Source organism: Podarcis liolepis (genome assembly GCF_965112155.1).
Source record: "Podarcis liolepis genome assembly, chromosome: 8".
NCBI classification, from domain to species: Eukaryota; Metazoa; Chordata; class Lepidosauria; order Squamata; family Lacertidae; genus Podarcis; species Podarcis liolepis.
This window is the reverse complement of record NC_139560.1, coordinates 20,734,326-20,758,631: the sequence shown is the minus strand read 5'-3', so window position 1 is coordinate 20,758,631 and position 24,306 is coordinate 20,734,326. Positions and strand designations below refer to the sequence as shown.

General features: G+C 42.6%; 1 protein-coding gene across 2 annotated transcripts in view; it reads right to left on the bottom strand.

Annotated features, from left to right (window-relative positions):
• Positions 1 to 24,306, bottom strand: part of RSPO2 (R-spondin 2) — a 118,917-nt gene that overhangs the window by 19,286 nt on the left and 75,325 nt on the right. For both annotated transcript variants that reach the window (XM_083517043.1, XM_083517044.1), the window contains exons 4-5: positions 22,323 to 22,466; positions 19,076 to 19,264 (exon numbers count right to left, since the gene is read on the bottom strand). In XM_083517043.1, the coding sequence (XP_083373169.1) occupies positions 19,076 to 19,264; positions 22,323 to 22,466 (333 nt within the window). The remainder of the gene's footprint in view (positions 1 to 19,075; positions 19,265 to 22,322; positions 22,467 to 24,306) is intronic.

Genomic DNA, 24,306 nt, shown 5'->3' with positions numbered 1-24,306 from the left:
GATGGTGTGGTCCTACCATTGGACAGAGTGAGGCGGCTGCCTCAGGCGGTAGATGCTGGGGGATAGAGACCGGTGGTGAGGCATTTGAGCACAGCGCCTTCTCTGTGCTTGACACAGCTTGCAATGCACTACCTAAGCTAGCTGCTGCCCTAAGGGGAAGGGAGGATGCCTTCCCGTTGCCAGGGTTTAAATAAGAGTCATCTGCCAGTCCAGCTGGCTTATGTAGTTATGTGGAATAAAGGGGCCATCTTGTACTTTGGCGGTCCCTCTCTCTTTGGCAAGAGAGGGAAGCTGCTAGCCTCACAACTGGCTGGAGCCTTCCCACATGCAACAGTCCCACCCTAACCCTGACCGCGTAGAAGAAAAAATATGTCAAATGTGATTACACATTTAATGTAACATGTAGCTTGGCCTTAATGGTGCTAGCTCTAGCCAGAGTAGATCCAGAACTGACCTAGGTTGCAATGGGTCTACTCTGAGTAGGGCTATCATTGCATACAACCCAATACCATTTAAAGTAATTTGATTGTGTGGTATTCAACTACATTTTCTTCAGAAAAGACGTCTGGAAATTAATGGGCCTTAGTCATGGGCATTCATTTCAATGCATCTGAGTAAGTTAAATACTACCCACTGTATTAAATGTAAAATGAAATTTAATTTAATTTTTAAAATGTCAAGGAAGTGTACATTAGGGTTGGCTGAATCTATGTATTTGTGGTCTATGTCCATTTAATTTTAAGTCATTTGAGTTGTTGTTTTTTACAAAACTGTAGAACATTTTGGTTTTGAATATATATTTCATCATGACAGACATAATATAATAACTATTTTTATCTCAACGTGCATTTCTAAATTATTTTATCTTAAAATATTCATTTTAATGGATTTTTTGAGAAGAGAACTATTTTACGAAATTCAGTTTGGGGTTGTTTTTTCTAATGAAAACCCAGTATGTTTGAGGAGGCCAGGATTCCACAGTACCTCCCTCCCCTTACACTTACGGTCCTGCAAACATCATTGGAAGCAAATATTTCAATGGGGGAAGTTTCCAAAGGACAAAGCACTAGCAATTATCTCTGGAAACTTGGCTTGAACCCCACCCAGAAAAGTAAAGGTCCACTTTAATGAAACTAGGAAGGTCATGAATGGTCCTGAACAGCTGCAACAATTCAAACATGCCATACAACAGTAGCTCTTTCTTAGATCGCACTCATTTCTGAAACAGGCCATGCCAGGTTCAGGCAGGAGCTTAGAAATTAGGTTTTAAACCCTCAGCAGTTCAAGAAACCATGCAAGTCAGCAAATGCCTTTCGAAGTCATTTTCACTTAAAAAATGTCTGCAGTAGAATGTATGAGCCAAATGTGTTGGGGACTATAAAAATCAAAAGCCGATACGAACCTTGGCTCATGAAACAAAGGAACATCTCCAAATTTCAGAATTATGTCCATAATTAAATACTCAATTTCCTGCTGTTTCCCTCCCCTTTAAAAAACAAATCTAGGCGGTTATAAACATGGAGCGATGCTTCAAGGAGGAGCGAACCAGATCTAATTATTATTCCCTGCTTTTATTTTCCAGCGAAAGTCCTGGCATGAAAGCACAGCAAAAAGTCCAAGCGAGGCAGAATACTGCTTGGAGTTATAGCTTACATTTAAAAAAAGACCTCAGTAAGGTCATTGCTAGCTCCTATTTTTAAAAGGGAAGTATGATTGTTAGGGGAAAATTTGATTATAAAACTTGCCTGGTATTAGCTTCGTCCAAACTAAGCATAAACAAACTTTTTTTTTTAAGGAAAAAAATTAGTTACTGAACCATGCAACCACCAGCAGTAAATGTTATCACTTCATTTTCTGCAAAATAGCTCAGAAACCTTAAACCTCCCCTTGCTTAACCCATCCAGCTATTCTCTCAAACAATTATGTGAGCTGTTTGCATTCCCAAAAGGGAGAATTTGGTGGCTGGATGGCCCACGTGACCTGTCAAGAGCCCTGTTGAGCAAAAAATGCTGGAAGGTGAAGCTTGCGGCAACAACTTATTAAATTGCAATGCTGGGCTTGCATGGAATTTGCCTCTTTTGCTTTCAGCACTGCCATCTTAAACATACAACGGATGGTGTCCCCTTGAGCCCAGTGGGACTTACTTCTGAGTAAACATGCACATAGTTTACCCCCATGTCTAGTGAGTTTTGTAATAGGCCTGCTCAGCTGATGGACCAAGAAAGCCAAATGCAACCCAGCAGTGATTCCACAAATGGGCCGAATAAAAAGGCCCAGGTTCAATGTCAGGCATCTGCAGAAATGGCTGGGAAAGACCCCTCTGAGGAGCCCCAGAAGAAAGCTCCCAGTCTGTGTAGAGTGGACCATATGTAGCTAAGTGGACCACAGTGGACTCATAGGATTGTAGAGTTGGATGGGACCCTCAAGACAATCTAAGCCAACGCCCTGCAATGCAGGAATCTCAACTGGAGCATCCAACCTCTGTTTAAAAACCTCCCATGAAGGAGAGTCCACCACCTTCTAAGGGAGTCCATTCCACTGTCAAACAGCTCTTTCCACCAGAAAGTTCTTCCTAATGTTTAGTTGGAATCTACTTTTTTGTAACTTGAAGCCGTTGGTTTGGTTCCTACCCTCTGGAGCAGGAGAAAACAAATTTGCTCTATCTTCCATGTGAGAGCCCTTTAGATATTTGAAGATGGCTATCATATCTCCTCTTTGGCGCTCCTTTTGCAGGCTAAACAGACCCAGCTGCCTCAACTGTCCCTAACAGTTACCTCATGCAACCCACATTTTACCAGCTTCTCAACAAGAATATCATGGGGCACTTTGTCCAAATATTGTCCGATTTGGTGTAAAGGCAGCTTTCTCCTCTCCTCCTGGAACCCTCACAACTGTTTCTAAGGATACTTGGGAGGATGCTATAAATTGGCATGGCATGTAAACTGGATGAGAAGTTACTCAATTATTACTAGTCATGCTTAGTCTGCATTAGGGTGAACCGAGGCCTCCTTTAGGGGGTACATTTGTTTTTGTACTCCTGCAAACTCTGGAACTCCCAATGCCTGTTACTACCTTGTGTGTGGATGGTATGGGGTTGGTTACATAAAATAGGCCATGGGAAAACATTACTAACAACAGCCTCCTGATCACTTGTCCTTAGCCTTCATTAAGGGTTTTCTTCTCCAGAATTTCCTTCAGATTTGTTTTTCCTCTGTGGATCTCATCGTTTATCCGGGTTGGTTGCATACATGGAATATACTGCAAAAATATTAGCATTTGGAAGGAAAAATGAAAACCAGAATCATCACACACAGATTCGGTGTGTATAGACAATAGCTTTCGGTTACTTCCTCCCCACTAATATTTCAGTTGGTTTTAATAATAAATCACATCTATAACATTTGTTTTAATAATATGTTGAGACAATAAATTAGAAGCAGTACACGTCATTCGATAAGACACCCTCCCTTTTACACTCACGAAAAAAGGAGGGAAAGTAAGTCGGAGTAAGAGAAGCAAGAGAATGAGAACAAAATTATGAAGAAGAAAAAATGGGAAAGATCCATACAAATGCCATGTAAACACCATTTGACCTGAAAAGCTGTCTGCAGACAAACGCCAGCTCCCTCAGCCTGAAGCAAGATGAGCGCCGCACCCCATAGTCAAGTTTGACTGGAGCTAACCGTCCAGGCAGCATCTTAAAAAGTAGAGACATCACCTTGCCAACAAAGGTCCGTATAGTAAAAGCTATGGTTTTCCCAGTAGTGATGTATGGAAGTGAAAGCTGGGCCATAAAGAAGGCTGATCGCCGAAGAATTGATGCTTTTGAATTATGGTGCTGGAGGAGACTCTTGAGAGTCCCATGGACTGCAAGAAGATCAAACCTATCCATTCTGAAGGAAATCAGCCCTGAGCGCTCACTGGAAGGACAGGTCCTGAAGCTGAGGCTCCAATACTTTGGCCACCTCATGAGAAGAGAAGACTCCCTGGAAAAGACCCTGATGTTGGGAAAGATGGAGGGCACAAGGAGAAGGGGAAGACAGAGGGCAAGATGGTTGGACAGTGTTCTCGAAGCTACTAACATGAGTTTGACCAAACTGCGGGAGGCAGTGGAAGACAGGAGTGCCTGGCGTGCTCTGGTCCATGGGGTCACGAAGAGTCGGACACGACTAAACGACTAAACAACAGCAACATGCTGCTTGAGAGCAGGTTCATCTAGGTCCTTGATATTTCCAAGGGGACAAAACCTGCTCTCCACACTCAACATTCCCACATTTATTCAGTTACTGAACTTCAAAATCATTGCCTTCAAATTCAGGAGTGCCTGGCATGCTCTGGTCCATGGGGTCGCGAAGAGTCGGACACGACTAAACGACTAAACAACAAAACCGTCCAGGGTCCTTTAGCTTTACCTAACACACCATACATTTAAAGCACATGTTGCCCCCCAAAGAATCTTGGGAACCATAGTTTATTAACTATGTGTTGGGAATTGCAGCTATGTGAGGGGTAAACTACAGTTCCCAGGATTCTTGGCGGAGGTACACTTTAAATGTATGGTGTGTATGCAGCCAATGCAAGTCATAGTTTAAAACCAGGGAAATTGATAGGACGTGAGGCACAACTAATTATTCCCGCTAATTTCATCGGGGCTCAGAAGTGTGACAGGTTAGTTCGGATCCAACACATGGGATATATTCCCCAGGATTAAAGTATTAAAACTAAGATTCAGTGAAGATGATAATGTGAGATTAGTTTCAGTTGCCACATCCTGTCAAAGCTGCACAGCCTTAGGGCATGCGCAAAACACGTGACACAAACTGCCATTAAGTTCACAGCAATGCCAAGCGGCAGGCAATATTGCAGAACTGTCATTGTACCCGATAATCACATTTATTCTGGGGGCCCTGCCAGCCAAATGGGGCGGCTTCTTTGCCCTTCCACAGTGGCTTAAGTTATACCCTCTGGAAACGCTCAAAGAAACACACCCTAGATATGTTTGTGACAGCTGACAGTCCCTACTGAATGGTGTCAATTTGAGGACTAAAGTGTGGGCATGCACAGGCATTAGTGCATTTTTTGCAGTACTAAATGATTATTTAGGTGCAGAATTAATACTCGACCCATGGTGTAAGCTCCCTTCCCTTCCCTTCCCTTCCCTTCCCTTCCCTTCCCTTCCCTTCCCTTCCCTCCCTCCCCTCCCTCCCTTCCTTCCTTCCTTCCTTCCTTCCTTCCTTCCTTCCTTCTTCCTTCTCTGCCCTCTCACATACACAGCTACAACTCCTCTGCCTTCTATTCTGCAGTGTCTGCATCCTTGGATAATGTCTCTATTCCATCAGGTTTCAACTTCTCCCCTCTTCCCATATTTACTCTTTCTGCTTACAACCAAGCACACCTCCCCTATCTTGGCTCAGAGGCTTCTAGGATTAGCAAAGAGAAAAAAAGGTCACCCTATTTTTATTTATTTATTAAAACTGCATGCTGCTCTTCATTCGCAGACCTCAGGGCGGATCACAACATAAAGACACAAGACAAAAATACAAAATACATACTTGAAGCAAGAATAGGAACAAAGGAAACCAAGAACCCTCCAAAACATGTAAAAAGCCTATAGGATGTTAGTCAGCCAGGGGCCTGATTGAAGAGTAACGTTTTTGCCTGGTGCCTAAAGGTATATAATGAAGGTGCCAGCCTAATCTCCCTGGGGAGAGCATTCCACAAACAGGGAGCCGCTGCAGGAAAGGCCCATTCTCGTGTTGCCACCCTGTGGATCTCTCATGGAGGAGGCACACAAAGAAGGGTCTCAGGTGGTGATCACAGGAACCAGGTAGAAGAAGGGTTTGGATTTGATATCCCGCTTTATCACTACTCTAGGGAGTCTCAAAGCGGCTAACATTCTCCTTTCCCTTCCTCCCCCACAACAAACACTCTGTGAGGTGAGTGGGGCTGAGAGACTTCAGAGAACTGTGACTAGCCCAAGGTCACCCAGCAGCTGCATGTGGAGGAGTGGAGATGCGAACCCAGTTCACCAGATTACGAGTCTACCGCTCTTAACCACTACACCACACTATGGGAAACTATGGTTCCCAAGATATGGAGAGAGGCAGTCCTTGAGGTATCATGGTCCTTGCCAAACTTATAGATGCCACTTCCTTCGCCCACACACTTGCCCTTTCTCCATAGCTGTCTACCCATCAGAGCTCAGAGAAGTTACCACTGTTGAACGCATGACCGTTAGTTCCCACTGAGGAAGCATCAATCAGTCATTTGGGACTTCTAACCTATAACCTAAGAAAGGAATATTCAGTCAGAAGCCATCATGAAATATCTATGTATGTATAGTGTTGATCTCCAAAGTGACCCAACTTACAACTCAGCCCAAAAAGTAGAGAAAGTCCTTACTTGGATGCTAGAGCTTGAAGGGAAACAGTTGAAAGGGAATGGAATTTGTTCAGCTTCCTACTGACGTGATTGCTCAGCCACACGATATCAGATTGTCGATACCTTATTCCAGTGGGCTTCCGGTTAAAGCCCCAAGGCTTCCCTTCCGTGAGTTCTCGGCAATGTTTTTCCTATTAGTCCTTCCCACCGCTAGACTTTCTCTGGGCCTCAAACCCTGCTTCAATCATCATTTTTAGCTGTTTAGGCCAGTAAAAACGCTTTGATACCTGATGTGCAGCGCTGCCTTGTATATCTTTCCTAGGAAGCTCATACCATTTGGCCCGAAAGCCTCTCCGCAGGCAGTGCTGATCAAAGACACCATCGCTCCTTCTTCTGCTGTAACCAAACCCCGCGAGTTTGATCCATCTAACAGCCCTATCAACATGACAGGCCTCTGTCTAATGTTAGCCTAAGGGCTTGCCTCTTCCATACCCAATCCAACTTATTAAATTCGCTCCCTTCTTCCTACAGTTTTGAAATGCGTTCAGCTTGACCGAAAGGAGGAGGAGGAGGAGGAGGAAAAAGGACGGCATTTATCAGCAGCAGATGGCAAAACTGTATATATGCCAAGTACGGGCAGCAAGCTGTGTGCTTCCCCCATAATTGTGTTGCGTTCGTCCCAACTAAGAAAGGAAGAGACAAGAATGAGAGAGCAGGTGGTGCTCACCTGCATTGCTCAGGCTGCCCCATTAATGACAGTCACATTATTATTATTTATTAAATTTGTATACCGCCCTATACCTGCATGTCTCATGACTTCTCTTTCCATGATGGGACTCAACACTGGGTTTCCTGGTGCAAGATCCAGATCCACTTAGTTTCAGCAAGGTTGGTGCTCCTTGAACCTTAAGACACTGTCGGAACAGTTGGAGGCAGATACTCTCTGCTGATGCCACTATTCACGTTACAGCTTTGTTCCACGCACCCAGAGCTAGACCGGAGCCATTGTGTTTTGACAATACTAACATTTATCTCAAGGTTTCCCAGACTTGGGTCTCCAGCTGCTGGCGGTGCTTTTTAAATAGCTGAATAAGCATATGCTGCTGAATATCTGTTTTTTGCTTTTATGGTGCTGAGCTTCACTGAATTGGTTTGATATCATTGTGTGTGATCTTAGATTCGGAGGAAGAGTTCAATTTTTTTTAAAAAAAAAATGCAAAGACATATTTCTTCTCCAGGTGAAATTTAAGCAAAGTCTTAGTGCTGAACAAACTAGCCTTGATTGTAGAATCCTTGAACTGTCAGGCACCCAAATGGTGATCTAGCCCAAATCTCTACAATCCAAGTCACACTTGTCAGAGTTCACTGGCAGGCATTATTAATTAATTAAATTTACATTCTTCCCTTACTTTTGAAAAACAAAAGCATCACAATGGGTAAGTGTTCAGGAGAAAAGTGTCAATCAGCACTTCTCCCCTCCCCCGATATCCTGTACTGAACAATGTTACTAACGCTGTAAAAAGCAAATACTTTCCTAGTCTTTTTGCTATATTCTTTCCCCCCTTTTTCTTTTTAAAGTTGCCCATCATTTGGATGAACTGTGGTTGCTTTTTTTGTTTTGTTTTCAGGGATGATGTCAATCACAAATGTGGTCAGACAGCAATCCATCTGCATGGAAATATTAACTGCCGCGAATCTATTTGCCAAAATTCCTCCAACATGGGTGTCTGGAAGCCCATGCCCCTTGCTTGAACTTCTTCAAACAAAGTTCACAATAAATCTGACACCCCATAAAGCAACTGCTTCCATTAGCACCCTACGGTTGCTCTGGCCAAAACCCTGCAACTAGATACCTCCACACTTGTCTGCTGCCCAGCCGAGTCTGACTCCATATGAGGTGCTCAGAAATTCCATCTTATACACACATCGCTCAATAAGTCACACTAAGTTATCAAGAAAACAGCATATTGCTTCTTCCCCCAAGTTATTTTGCTTGGAATGCAGCTGAGGTTTGAATTATCAGAAACAACAAAATTCAGGCACTTTTTTAAGAAAAAAGTTTAGAAGTGGGAAGAACTTTCTGAAATTCCAGTAAATCAGTGAAATGTAGGAGCTACATGTCACTGTCATTTCAAACAACATCTAGCCAGTGTAAAAGAATAAACAAAACTTGCTAGGTCGCATGCCATATACTCTACTCAAAAAGACATAAACACATCAGAAATTTGCACAAATCCAGAACCCAAGAGTTAAATAGCCTAATTTAAAATATGCACATTTTGCTCATTTGCATATACTATTTTCAGTTGTTTTAAAATGTTTTTAATATTGTGTTTTAACTGCCCTGAGACCTTAGAGTGAGGGATGGGTAATGATAACAATAATAATACATTATTCCACTTCTGTCAGTGATGAAGGAGGACAATAAGCCACACATTGGAAAGAAGCCACATTTGCTAACTCCTGAAAATAAGGTTTCATCAGGCATCACCCAATACCTTTAAAGCCTATAGGCTGCATTCATGAGGACTAGAATCTCATATTATTAAAACTAAAAAAAATGAGAACGTATTTGCAGGACAACAAATTCAGCGGTTTTTGCACACAGACTGCTATTAAACTAAAGCTCTTATAAAGACCCACTTCATTATTTTCTGATAGTTATTTATTTCCTTCTCTAGCATAAAATATGCCTACCCTGGCAGTTGTGGGATGCTTGTGTGGCTGTGTATTTCACATGGACAATTCCACCCTGTTATTTCCACATCAGGGGGAAGCCTCCAAGCTAAGAGTTCTAGACAGCCTGGCCAGTATGACAGCACCTCAGAGGTCTGAACGTCTGAAGGGTGTCACAAATGGGCCGCCATCTGATAAACTAGTGAAATAGTGTTTAAAGGTGAACACGACTCTTGGCAGCTTTTGCTTGAAGAAATTAATTTCTCCAGAACGGATGTAATTCCTAAGCGTATGTTACAGATGGAGACGCTAACAGTCAGCATTCCTGGTCCAAGCAAGGACAGCAGTGCACACTGTGCTCCTTTTGAAGAGCTTACCAATAGTGCAAGGTGAAAAGATGAAGCTAATTTGACAACTTAAGCAACGTCACATGCAATAAAAAAGTATCTATTGATGGGCTCGTTTCTTTGCGTGCTCACACACACACCGGATCAAGTACAACCGTGTTAAGAATAAATACTTCAATACGGATTAGTATCTGGCTGCCATTCAGAATTTTTAAATGTTCGTCAACTGCATAATTGCCCAGAGACGGCTCTAACTCGTGCTCTGGTCATTTACAAGGATTTTTCTTTAAAAATCATTAAAAACAGATAATTCCAGAAGGAACCCACAGATCACACAATACTTTGAGGGGCTTCTAAAAGACAACACACAAGGGAATCTGTCTAGTCAAGGGAATCTGTGCAGTCCAACCTAAAGAAACTTGTCCAATTTCTTGTGTATATTGTGGGAAGGTTAGGGGTGGGGTGGGATATGAACCATGTGAGAATCAAGCAGAACGAGGGCAGGTTGTGCACCCATTGTCCGATCCCCAAATTTAGGCTTAAGCAAGTTACATGTTAGCAGCTGCTTGCTTCGTACAGGTGAAACTCAAAAAATTAGAATATTGTGGAAAAGTTCATTTATTTCAGTAATTCAACTTAAAAGGTGAAACTAATATATGCGATAGACTCATGACATGCAAAGCGAGATATGTCAAGCCTTTATTTGTTACAATTGTGATGTTTATGGTGTACAGCTGATGAAAACCCCAAATTAACAATCTCAGAAAATTAGAATATTAAATGAAATCAGCAAAACAAGGACTGCAAATAGAGCAATACTGGACCTCTGAGAAGTAGAAGCATGCACATGTACTCAGTACTTGGTTTGGGCCCCTTTTGCATCAATCACTGCCTCAATGCAGCGTGGCATGAATGCTATCAGCTTGTGGCACTGCTGAGGTGTTATGGAAGACCAGGAAGCTTCAATAGCAGCCTTCAGCTCTTCTACATTGCTCGGTCTCATGTCTCTCATCTTTCTCTTGGCAATGCCCCATAGATTCTCTATGGGGTTCAGGTCAGGCAAGTTTGCTGGCCAATCAAGCACAGTAATCCCATGGGCATTGAACCAGGTTTTGGTACTTTTGGCACTGTGGGCAGGTGACAAAGTCCTGCTGGAAAATGAAATCAGCATCCCCATAAAGCTCGTCTGCGGAAGGAAGCATGAAGTGCTCCAAAATCTCCTGGTAGACAGCTACATTGACCCTGCACTTAATGAAGCACAGTGGACCAACACCAGCTGGTGACATGGCTCCCCAAATCTCTTTTCTGATGAGAGCAGCTTTTGCATCTCACTTGGAAACGAAGGACCCAGAGTCTGGAGGAAGAATGGGGAGGCACACAATGCCAGATGCTTGAAGTCCAATGTGAAGTTTCCACAGTCTGTGCTGATTTGGGGTTAGATTCCCTTGTGTGTATTAAAAATGGATCTTCGAACAGGACTTCTCAGAAACAAGTGGGTTAGGAATACCAGCCATTCAAAGAAAGACTGTGTCTTCTGAATAAGTGTGACATTTTTTTAAGTCAACTGTCCCAGTCAACAGTTCTTTCAGCCAACCAACCAGGGGGCGGAGAAAGGCTACAAGTGCTTGCTTGAAGAGGTTGTGTATCTTATTAAGATGCTAAAGAGCTTTTCTTCTTCTGCATGATGTGCCATGAAATTGATTAATTAACGTGGATCCATTATTGAGAATTCATTCATGCAGCAGTCATTACCTGATCTCTGCTTACATAGACTTAGGATAGATTATCCAATTAATGGGGGATTGCAAGCGAGGAGAGATGGGGCAGGGATTGTTGCACTGTAAAATCTTAGTCCCTCCCATCCTCATACAGAAGATATGATCTAACTATTAGCTATGCTTGGTTTTTCCTTATAAGAACATGTTTACTTTCGCATAGTTGTCAAGCAAAAAAAAAAAAAGCCTGAGAGAAGCCCTATAGGAAAACTCTATATAAAGTGGTACCTTGGGTTACATACGCTTCAGGTTACAGATTCCGCTAACCCAGAAATAGTACTCCAGGTTAAGAACTTTGCTTCAGGATGAGAACAGAAATCGTGCTCTGGCGGCGCGGCGGCAGCAGGAGGCCCCATTAGCTAAAGTGGTGCTTCAGGTTAAGAACAATTTCAGGTTAACAACAGACCTCCGGAACGAATTAAATACTTAACCCGAGGTACCACTGTACCATGCTTTAAATTTACCTTATAATGCCATTGCACATAACATTATATGCTAGCTTTCCCACTGACTAATTTGATAATTTCCTCTAGATTTTCCAAATAAAGTAGACAGCATCCTTTGCATTCAGTAGAGCAGGGCTAGGGAACCTTTGGCCCTGAAAATATTGCTGGACTACAAATCCCATCAGCACCAGGCAGCATGGCCAATAGCCAGGGATAACTGTGGAGTTGCAGCCCAACAAACAACATCTGGAGAAAAACTAGGTTGGGGAAAGCTGCTATATGGGGAAAGAGATGAGCATCTATTAGTAACAGAACCCCTCCTTGTTCAAGTGGTTAAACATGATGTGTGGCTCTTCAGTTAGGAGGGACAGAACCAGCTCTTGTTAGCATATGGGCTGATTAAGGTGGGCAATTCTGTCCACTAGTCATCTGAGACCAGCTCTGTATTTGTCCTGTGATTATGCCCATATAATTATGGAACCGGCTAGTCCTTTTTTTGGCACAAACACACTCTCTCCGAGCCCTTCTCAAAAAGTCTTACCTTAAGCCTGGCAGGGACTATTTACAGAGTCTGAGGGCAGGTCAAAATACAGGTTTTTATGAAGGGTGTGCATGTCTTCGTTTCTGAAACTGGGCACACATTTACTCGGGGCCATAGGAGTTGAATGTGCTCATGGAATTAGTGGGATTCTGCGGTCATGCAAGGACAACAAATTCTGTACTCTGATTGCCAAACTGCTGTGAACTCAGTAGCTAACCTCGTTCAATGCTGATGAGACTTTAGGTGGAGATTAGGATGGGCAAAGGAAGATTTGTATGAATTGGGGTGAGGGCTGAAATTCCCTGCCCATTTTTGAGGGACGCAAGGGACGGTCTTTCAAAACTTCTGATACCACAACCAACAATGGAGGTTTATCATACCTTCAGCTCTCTGAAAGTACTCATCAGCTGTTGCCAGCTAACATGAAACAGGATCCCCAATGTGAATGTCATAAATAAGTTTTGATTGGATTAGAGGACAACGCAACTAGATAAGATCAAAATAGCTGTGAAATTAGCACACACGCGGTCTATTGTCTGCTGCCCCTTTCTGTGATACTCAAACGTGCCCAGCCTTGAGGGCTGCTGATTATAAAACAAAATGGGAGGTGGGTGTATTGTCTTTACAACAATGGGAGATTAGAAAGCAGCAAATGCAGCTCAAACCAAGATTGAGAAATTAGGAAAACTGGATTGCTGAACTAACTGAAAAGAAAGAAAACGTGTGAGAGATTGCAACATTAGCTCTTCTCAGGCATTTGTAATGCAACTTAAAGTAAACACAAGAGAGGACTGAGGTGAGCCAGCTTGGTCGCATTGCTTTCCCAAAGAGGCAGGTATCCTCACAGAGGTTCCCTGCAGAGTTTACAACCCTGGAAAAATAATCTGGATTCAAAAACTTTCCAGTGCTTTCCCCTTCATTACTGCACCTGCGCTGCTTCAGCCAAAAACTAATGTGCTTTTCACCTGAGAGGGTGGAGAAGGGTGAATTACATCCTTATTGAGGACCTCTGTGTATTCTGCTTAATGTGGGCACAGAACTAACATACTTAAACCAATTCGCACATACAGCTCTTCAGTTCAAAAGGAATCCTGCTTTGAGGAAGGCAACAGAACAATAGCCATTGCTTTGTTGTTACACAACCGCTACTGACCTGTGTGTAACATCTGGCCTGATCCTACCCAGCCATCTTGTTTCGGCTGCAATGGCAACCAATACATTTCAAGGTTCATGTCAAGTTTCTGGTGTTTAATAATAATTCCCTTCAGTCCTTGGCTCCCATATATCTCAGGTCTCTTCATCCATTTGTCTCCAATGTGTTCTTAGACATATAGAGCGAAGAGCACCCCACAACATCTCTGTCCCTGCTGGCTGCGCCTCAGACTTCTTTGCTCTGAGCAAAAGGTTTGGAGGGGAAATCATTGCATGTTCAGCTGAACATGTTCAGAATACACCACACTATGTGGAGCACTGTGTAGACTTTTTTTCCTAGATGCCCAAACCAGGACTGCATCTTTTTACAATTCCTGGATGTCAGCATCAAGTTTTCCTCTCAGAAACTGCTACAAGTTCCACTTCCATTAGAGTTGCCATATGTCCAGAATTTGCCGGACATACCTGGAATACTGCAGTCAGAAGCCGTGTCCAGGCAGAAATTGGCTAAACGTCCAGGAAAATCTGGATATACAGCAACCCATGTCGGCAGTGTCATTTTTGGCAATTTCCCTTAAAAACAGCTCAAAAACTTTTGTGTCTAGATTCTCACTTTTTGAAATACAGTGGTACCTTGGGTTACATACACTTCAGGTTACATACGCTTCAGGTTACAGACTCCGCTAACCCAGAAATAGTACCTCGGGTTAAGAACTTTGCTTCAGGATGAGAACAGAAATCGTGCTCCGGCGGCACGGCAGCAGCGGGAGGCCCCATTAACTAAAGTGGTACTTCAGGTTAAGAACAGTTTCAGGTTAAGAACAGACCTCTGGAACGAATTAAGTACTTAACCCGAGGTACCACTGTATGGCAACCCTAACTTCCATGCAAAAGGAATGACGTGACAAAGAGAAGGACTTTCACATCAATTGTCCCGAGGCTGAAGAATAAATTCCCTTCTCGAAATCATCCCTTTTATTGGTCTTCTGCAGGTGATTCAAGACACATCTTTTCTGAGTGGTCTTTTCTTAAGCTGGTTAATTTTATTTGTTCTCGACTAGTTCTTTAGATTGTTGAGTTTGTTTTGCTTTGTTGACCTATCTTTATAACTCTCAAGGCTGAGCACCAAGACAGATAAAACAAACAGACTTCAGTAATAAATATATGAAGGTGAGAGGCCCAGTCCACCCTGTGCACACACCCCAATACTTGGGACCTTCCCAATACTTAGAACACAAAAAGCTTTGAAGACAGAAGAATTACATAAACTGGGCACTGGGAGGAATGGAGTTACCCCAAAACAGATGGCTGTTCTTAAGATATCTCACCAGCATGTTCAAGTTGATTCTTTCACCTGAAAAATGGAAGGCTCCACTCCAGGTCACACAGAACCATCTGTTGGCAAAGCAACCAGAGTTTTGAGCTAGCCTTAAACCTAAAAAAGCCGAGATTTCTCGTAACAGCAAGAGCAAAGATATTAACAAGCCCAGGCTATTAATCCTGTTAAAGTGTTTTCTTCCCAAGGAAAATCCGATTCTGGATGATATCCAAAACCCATCAGTTTGGAACGACTTGGAGTAGTTGAAAAAGCATTTAGGTAATACCCACTTTTCTTTTCTTTTCTTTTTTTAATCGACAACATTTAATAGTTCCCCTAAGCTATTTGATGACTGAGAAAGTGATAACATTTTAAAATGTAACCTGTTCTTCCTGCAGTAGTATTTTAATTTTATGCATTAGGTTCGTATTTGCTTTACTCTGTTATTTTATTTTATTTTTGGCATAAGACCCCAAAGATGGAAAGGAAAAGACACATTAATGAACCACCGTATCAAAAGACCTGCTCAGAGGACTAGAACTTTTCTCATTTCTCTATATTTATGCAATCCCATCTGCTTCAACTGCAGTCCCATTATAACAATTGTGAGGAATAGCTCCAGGCTAAAAGCTGGCTGCACACTTCCTTCAAGCTGAGCTGCAGTGATGTCACAGAACATCTACAAACATTCCAACTACTGAGAGGTAAAGGCCAGCCGCATGCAATAAAAGTAAAACAATATAAAATCCCAACATTCATACAAATGAAGGCACTGTAAGAGGAGCACGAAGCTGGAGTGCTGCATGATGTCGGAATCGGGAGGTTAAATGTTATGCTAGATATGTCAGGTACTCGAAAAGTTTTGTAAGCAAGATACCCTTCCAACTGACTGCCATGTATCATCCTTATCTCTTCAGCTTGAGCGGCTACTATACTCAAGAACTGTCACATGCTGGTTTCTGGCTCAGACCATTAATCTCCCCTGGTGTGATATACAAACAAGACTAGATGTCCTCATCCTGAGTGGATAATGAATACCCAGTGTTTCATTCGTTATTGATGCTAGCATTAAACAGTAGCAGTGAAAGATCAGGAGCACCGTTTGCCTCACTTCGTAAAAACTGAGATTGAGAAGAAAAAGAACAGGACATCCTACCACTTGTCTGCCTCCAAGGTCCCCCAAAACTTTGCTTCTCATTCTGAAGTTGCACTTAAAACAAATTAATCTGATGGGTTTCGTTTCTTAGCTGGCAGTTCTGCTGTGTCTTCTGTTTATGAAATTAGTGAAAGTTTTTCTTTCATTCCAGAGTTCCAGGGCATTAACTTTGGTTTTACTGCTGCAACTGTGGTGGATATTTAGAAGAGCGCTCCAAAATTTGAGGCGATTCGTGGTGTCCTCCCCACCTTCCAGAGAGCTCCAAGTCACTGTCCCAAATAGCATTCATTTCTCCTTGTAAACTCATCACTGGCCTCCCCTGTCTTTAGGCTCAGGAAAACTTGCTGTGAATATTTATCCCATCTGCCCTTCTGTTTCCATCCTTTGGGAGTCATGAATATATTTGGCATAATTGCCATTAGAATAATATGGTCTTATAACACAGGGATGGACACTCATTCTGTTTCTAGGCCATTTCAGTTTTTGCATGGGTTCATTCACTTCAGCATTTGTACTTATTTAAATACATATTTTGTCTCATTGCATCCACTTCTTTATTTATTATACCCTAAGATACATGTTTTCTTATGCATTTTATTTATTTAGAAGCATTGCTAAACTACTTAATATTTGACAAATCTTTAAGAAATACACAAATACTACTACAACAACAGCAACAACAACATACTATAATAAAGAGAGAAATGCAACATAAAAGTACAGTAAAAGAGTGCATAATATAAAAACAAGACTTCAAGGATGACAGAATCCAATCTAGGAGGCTCAGAGAAAGTCTGGGCAAAAAAGATATGTCTCTACAAGATGTTCAATGCAATTCATGCATGATGCTTTACATGGCACAGGGAAGGATATTTTACAGTGCAGGAGCAATGGCGGAAAATTTGGGGGGTCACTGCTCTGTAGCGTGCAGTGCCATGAGTAAAATTTCCCAAGAATCTGATCTCATTGATCTTCCATGTCTATACAATTAACCTGGTCTTAAGTTGTTCAGGGGTTTATATGGTGGTAAAAAGACCTTTAACAAAGCCCTGTAGCTGATCGGGCTTTTGTACTCTTTCTGAGCTGAAAATTGAAGCGCAACATTCAGAAAGTGTGAAATCCAAAGGATTCCTGAATTAGTCCAGGAGGTGCAAACTATTTGTTGTTGAAAGTTTATTTGAGTTACCTTCAGCAAAGAATAGAAAAGTGGCTCACAAGTTTTAAAAATATTATTAGTATTCGCTTACAGATGCGGACCAAACAAAATTAATTCTTGCAAGGCCAAACAGCTAATCCAGAGCCAAGAGAAGAGGCAGAAGGTTTGCATTGTAATCTTTACTGTGGACTTCTCAAAATGACCCATCAGGAAATCTAATAATCGACAACTGCATTCTAGTGCGATCTTTTAAGATGCTGCGCTCAACATGACCACAGGAAAAAACCAATGATAACACGAAGTTCTTTTGGCCTTGCAGCTGTCTTTCTCCTTCATAAAAGAGAAAGAGGTACTCTAAGGGGTCGTTCTTATAAAGCCACATGGGTATATGGATACACAGTAAGCGTGGATGCAAAAGCATAAAACTGTCACTGAAAATCCTGAAAAAACCCCTGCCACTGAAATCCTTCTACGGCCATCGTTGCACATTAAGGCAGAACACAAAAATAGTAAAATGAAATGTCAACAAAGCAAACAGAAATAGAAAGCATATGGCAAAGGCACACACACTTGACCCTGCCCCACCAAAAATGTCCTCGCTTCCTGATCTCAGTTTAATCCATCACAATCTACTACTGTCTTTGGTTACATAATGTAAGATTTATCCCACGTGTTGATGAGAGTATACAGACTAAGAACATTAGGAAGGGGTCATTTTTAATAGATTTTTATGCAAAATAGAGCTATCCAAGTCACAAAATATGACTTCCCTCACTACTTCCTACATTTCCTCCCTACTTAACAAGACTGACCAGACACGGTCCCATATCAGGAGGCTAAAGTGAACACGCCAACAAGACAAACTGTAATTAATTTCATTTTTCCCACATAAGAGAACAACAAAAAAGGCACAATCTATCTCTAATCACATTTGAACCAGGCAGTATTATGACGGTAGAAACACATTGTCCCTACTGCACCTGTACATTAATAAGCTTGATCTAACTTCTTAGGCCACAATCCAGTGCCCTGTCCTGGCTCCCACCCCAAAACACACAAGCAAAGACTCTCACTTGTAAGAAATAAAAAAGATCTTTATTCAGGCAAGAAGTGGTAGAGGCTCAGCAACAGACACAGGGCCCAGGAACCACATCTCAGTTCAAGTTGGAAGTTCAGAACCAGTGGAAGCAATGAAGATGTCCCAACAGATTTCCCCACCCTGTCTGCCAAGCTTTCAAAGTCCAGCTGTGGCACATTCACTCGCCTTGTTCACCTTGTGGGAATGTTGGGATCGAAACTGCATGCTCCACAGGGATGGGATGGGCTGCTCCCAATCTGTGAAGGTAGCGCCTGGTTCTCAGCAACAAGCTTGCACCCTACTTTTCAGACTCCTGTTCAGTCACTGCCTTCTGCCTCCTTGACTGCTCACAGGCCTCCTGAGCCTTCACTGAGGCCCTTCACTTTGCAGGAAGAGCAGGGGTGTGCAGAGAACTGGCATCCCTGGTCCCCCTCCTGAAGTGGCTGAAGTTGTGGTGGGGATTCCTCCCTCCTCCAACCCAGGTTTCCCGCCATTCAGGCCTCCTTGGGTTTCTACCTCCTCCTGTGTCACAGTCTACCAATCCCGACAGCATCATGGGGCTCATGATGACTACAACCCACTGCTCTTCAGGTTTTTTGGACTCCAACTCCCATCAGTCCCAGCCAGCATGACCACATTGTAGCCCCAAACATCTGCGGGCCACTGGGGTTGGGGGAGGTTGCTTATTCACATACCTACCTGGTATTGAAGAAAATGGAGTTTCTTTAGGAGAATTGATGTAGAGGTCAGCTGTCTTGAACTGCTCATGGTTTAAAAAGTGACTCTTACCTGATGTTGCTGCAAAACAACATTCTATACAGCATGCCCCAGGATCTCATAAACATGTTCTATATATATATACACACACAGAGAGTCTCAGGCTGTGCTTCAGCACTTGTGTGCTAACAGAACGAGGTGGTGTGTAAGTTGGACGGTTCCTCCGGGTTTTTGAAAAACAAGAGACAGTGTTCTATCTATCTTAGTTAAACAAGCACGGCTTGAGTCAGGAAAAGAGCTCATAAAAACTTTTTGGCATCTGGCAAGCTTACCTCCCGGACAGTGCCTCAGGGCCATTTTACATCTTCTGGACTCTGCGATGGTTGGGCATGGTATTGTGTCTTTTGCTGGCTTTTTCACAATTTGCCTCGTCCGCGTTTCCAAGCCCCACTTAAATCCGCAGGTCTTGTTATTTCTGCTGCACGTCCCCCATTCACTCCAAGGGCCCACTTCACAGCCTTCTGAGGAAACCAACATACACAACACAGAGCGCTAGTTAACATCTTCTTGTCATCTGATGCACATAACATGGCTGCTCCAAAATGAGGAGCAGAGGGTGGGGGTGGCAGAGAGGATGAAGAAATTCAAAACTTCATAAGTGGCAGATTTTACTGTTCAGTGTCTGATGGCTTTATTAGAGGAAATTTCCACAGGCTGGCCTTATTTAATCCCACTAACTCGAAGAGCTGGTTCACAAACAAGCCCTGAAATGTGTTGTGGGGAGGCAATGCAATTTCTAGTCTACCATGAATTCTCCACACCTCCTTCTCTCCCGATCTTACAGTTATCTTCATTTTCCTTCCAGTTGCTTTTGAGAGGTGTTCCAACAATTTTAAATCAGATCTGGGGAACTGTTGCTGGGTTATAACCAGTGCTATTTTTCTAGAAAAAGAGGTGCTAGACCTCACCATGAACACTTCCCTCATTCTCTTAGAATGGCAAAGGTGCCCACCTGAAAGGTGCCAGAACTGGGTTCTGGAGCGCTTTGGCTGAAAAAAAGCCCTGGTTATAACTCCCATCATCCCTGATCATTGGCATTGATAGTTGGGACTGACTGATGGTGGTTGGATTCTAACATCGTCTGGAGAGCCACAGGCTCACTGCCCCAATTTAAATAGTGGAAATCTCAGGTCTCTTCTCCGTTTGTTTTGTTTTTCTGGTTGAACAATAGGTTTAGATCAGAACACACGAATGTAAGAAGACATCCAGATGGATTATACCAAGGCAACATTCATATCAATCATACATTTAAAGCTCTAAGATACTGTAAGCCGCCCAGAGTGGCTGGGGAAACCCAGTCAGACTGGGAGGGGGTATAAATAATAAAATTATTATTACACTTTAAGTAGCCACGGCTTCCACCATTGCATTGTGGGAGATGTAGCTTGTTAAGGCTTATCAGAGTGGTAACAGGATCCCTATTTCCCTTCCAGAGCTATGGAAAGATGGGTTCCCTACCAACTCCAAGCAGCCTTAACAAGCTAGGCTGGGCACAGAAGTCTTTCACTTGTTCTTTTTTAGCATTAGGTTTCAGTCTGGTTTGCAGACACGAGTCACCAAGCCATGTTAGGCGTTGTTTTAAAAAAAGAAAAATGAGAAAGACCATTTCACGGCAACCTATGCTCTCCCTTTTATTAAGATGCAAAGAAAAATCAAAGCGACTCAACACAGGAGTGCTTCAGAGTATCCTTACTTGGAGAAAAGCCATCAGGTTTCAGAAACAGAGATTTCCCTAGGACCCATTATTTCTAGATTTATTAACGGTAAGAAGATGAATTGCATTGCTCTAACGTTATTATAGCACATTAGCTGTTTCCATCTAACTTATGTACCAAACACTCGCCAAGGTTTTTATGCAGTGAGGTAATGTGTGAACTTGTAAACCTATCTCGATGTCCAGAAAGGTTTAGACCATAAGCATGATCATTATTCTAAGTGTTCAAACAGAAACAAAAAGGCAAGTACGAGACAAGCACATAATCACTAATGTTTCATGGCTGAAAATGTGGACATTAATTTTATTATTCTAACACTCCGATTATCACTGCCTTAGAATTCCTATCATTTGCTGCTGGTAGTGGCTGGGAGGGGGAATGAGCAAGAGAAAGAAGTGGAACTACATGCTGTAGAGGGGAAAGAGGAAAGGATACAATTTTTGAGAGCAGACAGTATTTTTCTCTGCTTGTTTTTGCCAGTTTGCATTTCTTAGTGCATTAAGTATTGATCTGATGTGTAGAGAATTCAAGAGGGTTCTGGAAGCTCCTAGAAGCTTCTCTGTGTGAGGGAAACAAGTAGAAGGTTCATGATGTTTGGGTTACCATGGTGCCTCGCAAGACGAAAATAATCCGTTCTGTGATTCTCTTTGTCTAGCGGTCTTGCGAAGCAAGCCCATTGAAGGATTAGTGGATTAGCGCTATTAGCGGCTTTTAGAGGCTTTTAGCGGTTTATCTGCTGATCGGATCAGCTGATAAGCGGCTTAGTGCTATTAGCGGCTTTTAGCTGCTTTTAGCGGCTTATCTGCTGATCAGATCAGCTGATAAGCGGCTTAGCGGCTTAGAATAAGGGGGGGAGGGGGGGAAACCAGCAGGAACTCGCAAGACATTGTCTTGCGAAGCAAGCCCATAGGAGATTCGTTTTGCGAAGCACCTCCAAAACGGAAAACTCTTTCGTCTAGCGAGTTTTCCGTCTTGCGAGGCATTCGTCTTGCGGGGCACCACTGTATTCCTTCAGAGAAGCTGAGTACAGCTGGTTTAAACTGGTTCTTTTATCACTTCCTGTCAAGGTCATGCCGACTATAAAAGTAAGGCCAGAAGGAGCCTGGCTTTCACTTTCTCTTTCTATCTCTCTTCCTTCTGGTGTGGTGCTGTGTATATAGTGTTAAAGCTTAGAAGTTATTGTAAGTTTAAGTTAAGTCTGCTGCAACTGGATTTCTTATGGACAGTGCCAATCCTGAATGTACTGGATTTGTGACCATTGTGCTCATTTGCCTTCAGTAGCAGTAAAGTTCTGCTGGATGAAATACAATTGCCTTTGGTCTATTTTTTGGTGAATCCTGCAACGTGCTTAAGTTTTTACTCTGCTAACTATACATTGGAATCTACTCTGGATAAATATTGAGTAGAATTTCATGACAATTTTATGTTCTGTTAACCAGCAATGGCTCACTAGGTGGCATGAATATATGTATATAAGAACAGCTGGCTGGATGAGGCCAATGGCCTATCTAGTTCAGCTTCCTGTTCTTACAGTGGCCAGCCTGTGGGAAACCCATAAACAGGATCTGACCACAAGGGCGCTCTTGGTTTTAAAAGGTCATCCCAAAAAACAGAAACACTGATTTCTCGGGAACAGGTACCGGTACATCAGGACTGTCACTAGTAAATAGAGAAAGTTGGATTGTATACAAGTGGGTGGCACAACCTAATCAGGCAAAGTGGAAAATAATTTCAGAAACCATTCTGAAGCAGTGGGGAGGATCAGAAAGAGGTAATATAGAAGAGATGTTCAATAAGCACTCACCCACACATTCCATGGTCTCCTCTAAAGGTGCAAAGCCGTCAGGACATTCTCCAAAGCAGCGACCCCGGTAGAGATAAAACCCAGGCTTGCACTTTGTGCAAAAATCTCGACTGAAGCAAGAATCACAGTTCTCTATTCTGCATCCTAAGAGGTTGGAATAACAAATTTATTTATTTCAGGTTTGCAAATTCATTGAGTGATGCAGCAGCAAAGAAGATAGCAGGACTCGACCATTTAAGAAGAATGGGTTCAGAGCTTATTCTTAAGAACCTAAGAAAAAAGCCCTGTTGGATCAGGCCAGTGGTCCACCTAGTCCAGCACCCTGTATTTACAGAGCTCAACCAGATGTGCTTGGGAAGCCCACAAATAGGTCCTGAGTGCAACAGCGTAGTTGTTTTCATCTAGGCTTTTTAAATATATATGTATCTTGAGCAGAGTTTTGTGGGAAGCTCTGAAATTGTATAAGTAACCAGCACATTAGATGTCAGTGAGCTCCTGCTTCTTGACCCATCACACCAACCCTCAAAAAACAAATGTGAAAAGGGGGTATTATCTCATCCATTGTGTTGTGAACTGCCCTGAGATCTACGGGTGAAGGGCGGCATACAAATTTAATTAATTACATTATTAACTAGGTAAAGGTAAAGGGATCCCTGACCATTAGGTCCAGTCGTGACCGACTCTGAGGTTGCGGCACTCATCTCACTTTATTGGCCGAGGGAGCTGGCGTACAGCTTCCAGGTCATGTGGCCAGCATGACTAAGCCGCTTCTGGCGAACCAGGGCAGCACACGGAAACGCCGTTTACCTTCCCGCTGGAGCGGTACCTATTTATCTACTTGCACTTTGATGTGCTTTTGAACTGCTAGGTTGGCAGGAGCAGGGACCGAGCAATGGGAGCTCACCCCATCGTGGGGATTTGAACCACCAACCTTCTGATCAGCAAGTCCTAGGCTCTGTGGTTTAACCCACAGCACCACCCATGTCCCACATTATTAACTAGTCAAACATTAATTGATTTACAGAAGATTTTAGCTAGTGAAAATTAGCAGCATGAGAGAGCATGTTGAATTCTGCTGCCTATGAGTAATTTGCTTTCAAATATGCACATTACATGGGTCTTGGCATTCTGATGAGATGTGAATGGGTGGTCCTGTATAGCACAGCAGAAATGCTGAAAGGAAAGCTATCACTATATAATTGCTGCCTCATATCCAAAAGATGCAACCATCTACAAGGTCAAGTATCAGTTGTTGATTCAAATCGGGGGGGGGGGGTGTCTCATTCAAGTGAATCCCCCCCCCTTTATAGATGGAAATCTTCCATTTAAAATATTAGGGCCTCTGCTATACGAAAAGGCTACATGTTGTTACCTGTATCTTTGACTCAGTCTTGGGGAGTTTTGTCCCTAACACCTTCCTGTTTTAAATTGAATAGAGAATACACGTGGCGTTTCCTTATGTGAAACCTTAACTTTCTGTTTCTTGGCCACAGATCATAGCTAGACAGTCTGTGATACATTTCTTGTGTTTGCCTTTTCTGGCAGCCACTCTCTTATGTTTGGTAGATTCCACGCCACTGGAATGTTTATCATCACATTTTGAGAAAGGCTGGCTATTCTTCATATAGGAAGCACCCAAACCAGGTTTTCTATGTCCAGCAAGTTCTGCAGACAAGTGAATCTGAACGCTAGACTTTGATTACTTATATTTCACTTCCATTAATGTGAACTGAATGCATATATTTAGCCTTAGGTTTAGGGATATAAATAAAGGGAAAAGAAAACACTACAGGCAACATCACACTTATGGATCATATGTGTCATATCCTCGTTAGAATGCAGGGATTAAACCATAGTTGCCCTGTTATGATGCAACAGGAAACTATGGTTTAAACATAACAATTTATGTCATATATTTATACACGTCTTAATAAGAGGTTTATAAAAAATATTATGATCTCAGTGACAAAACCAGGCAAGGCAG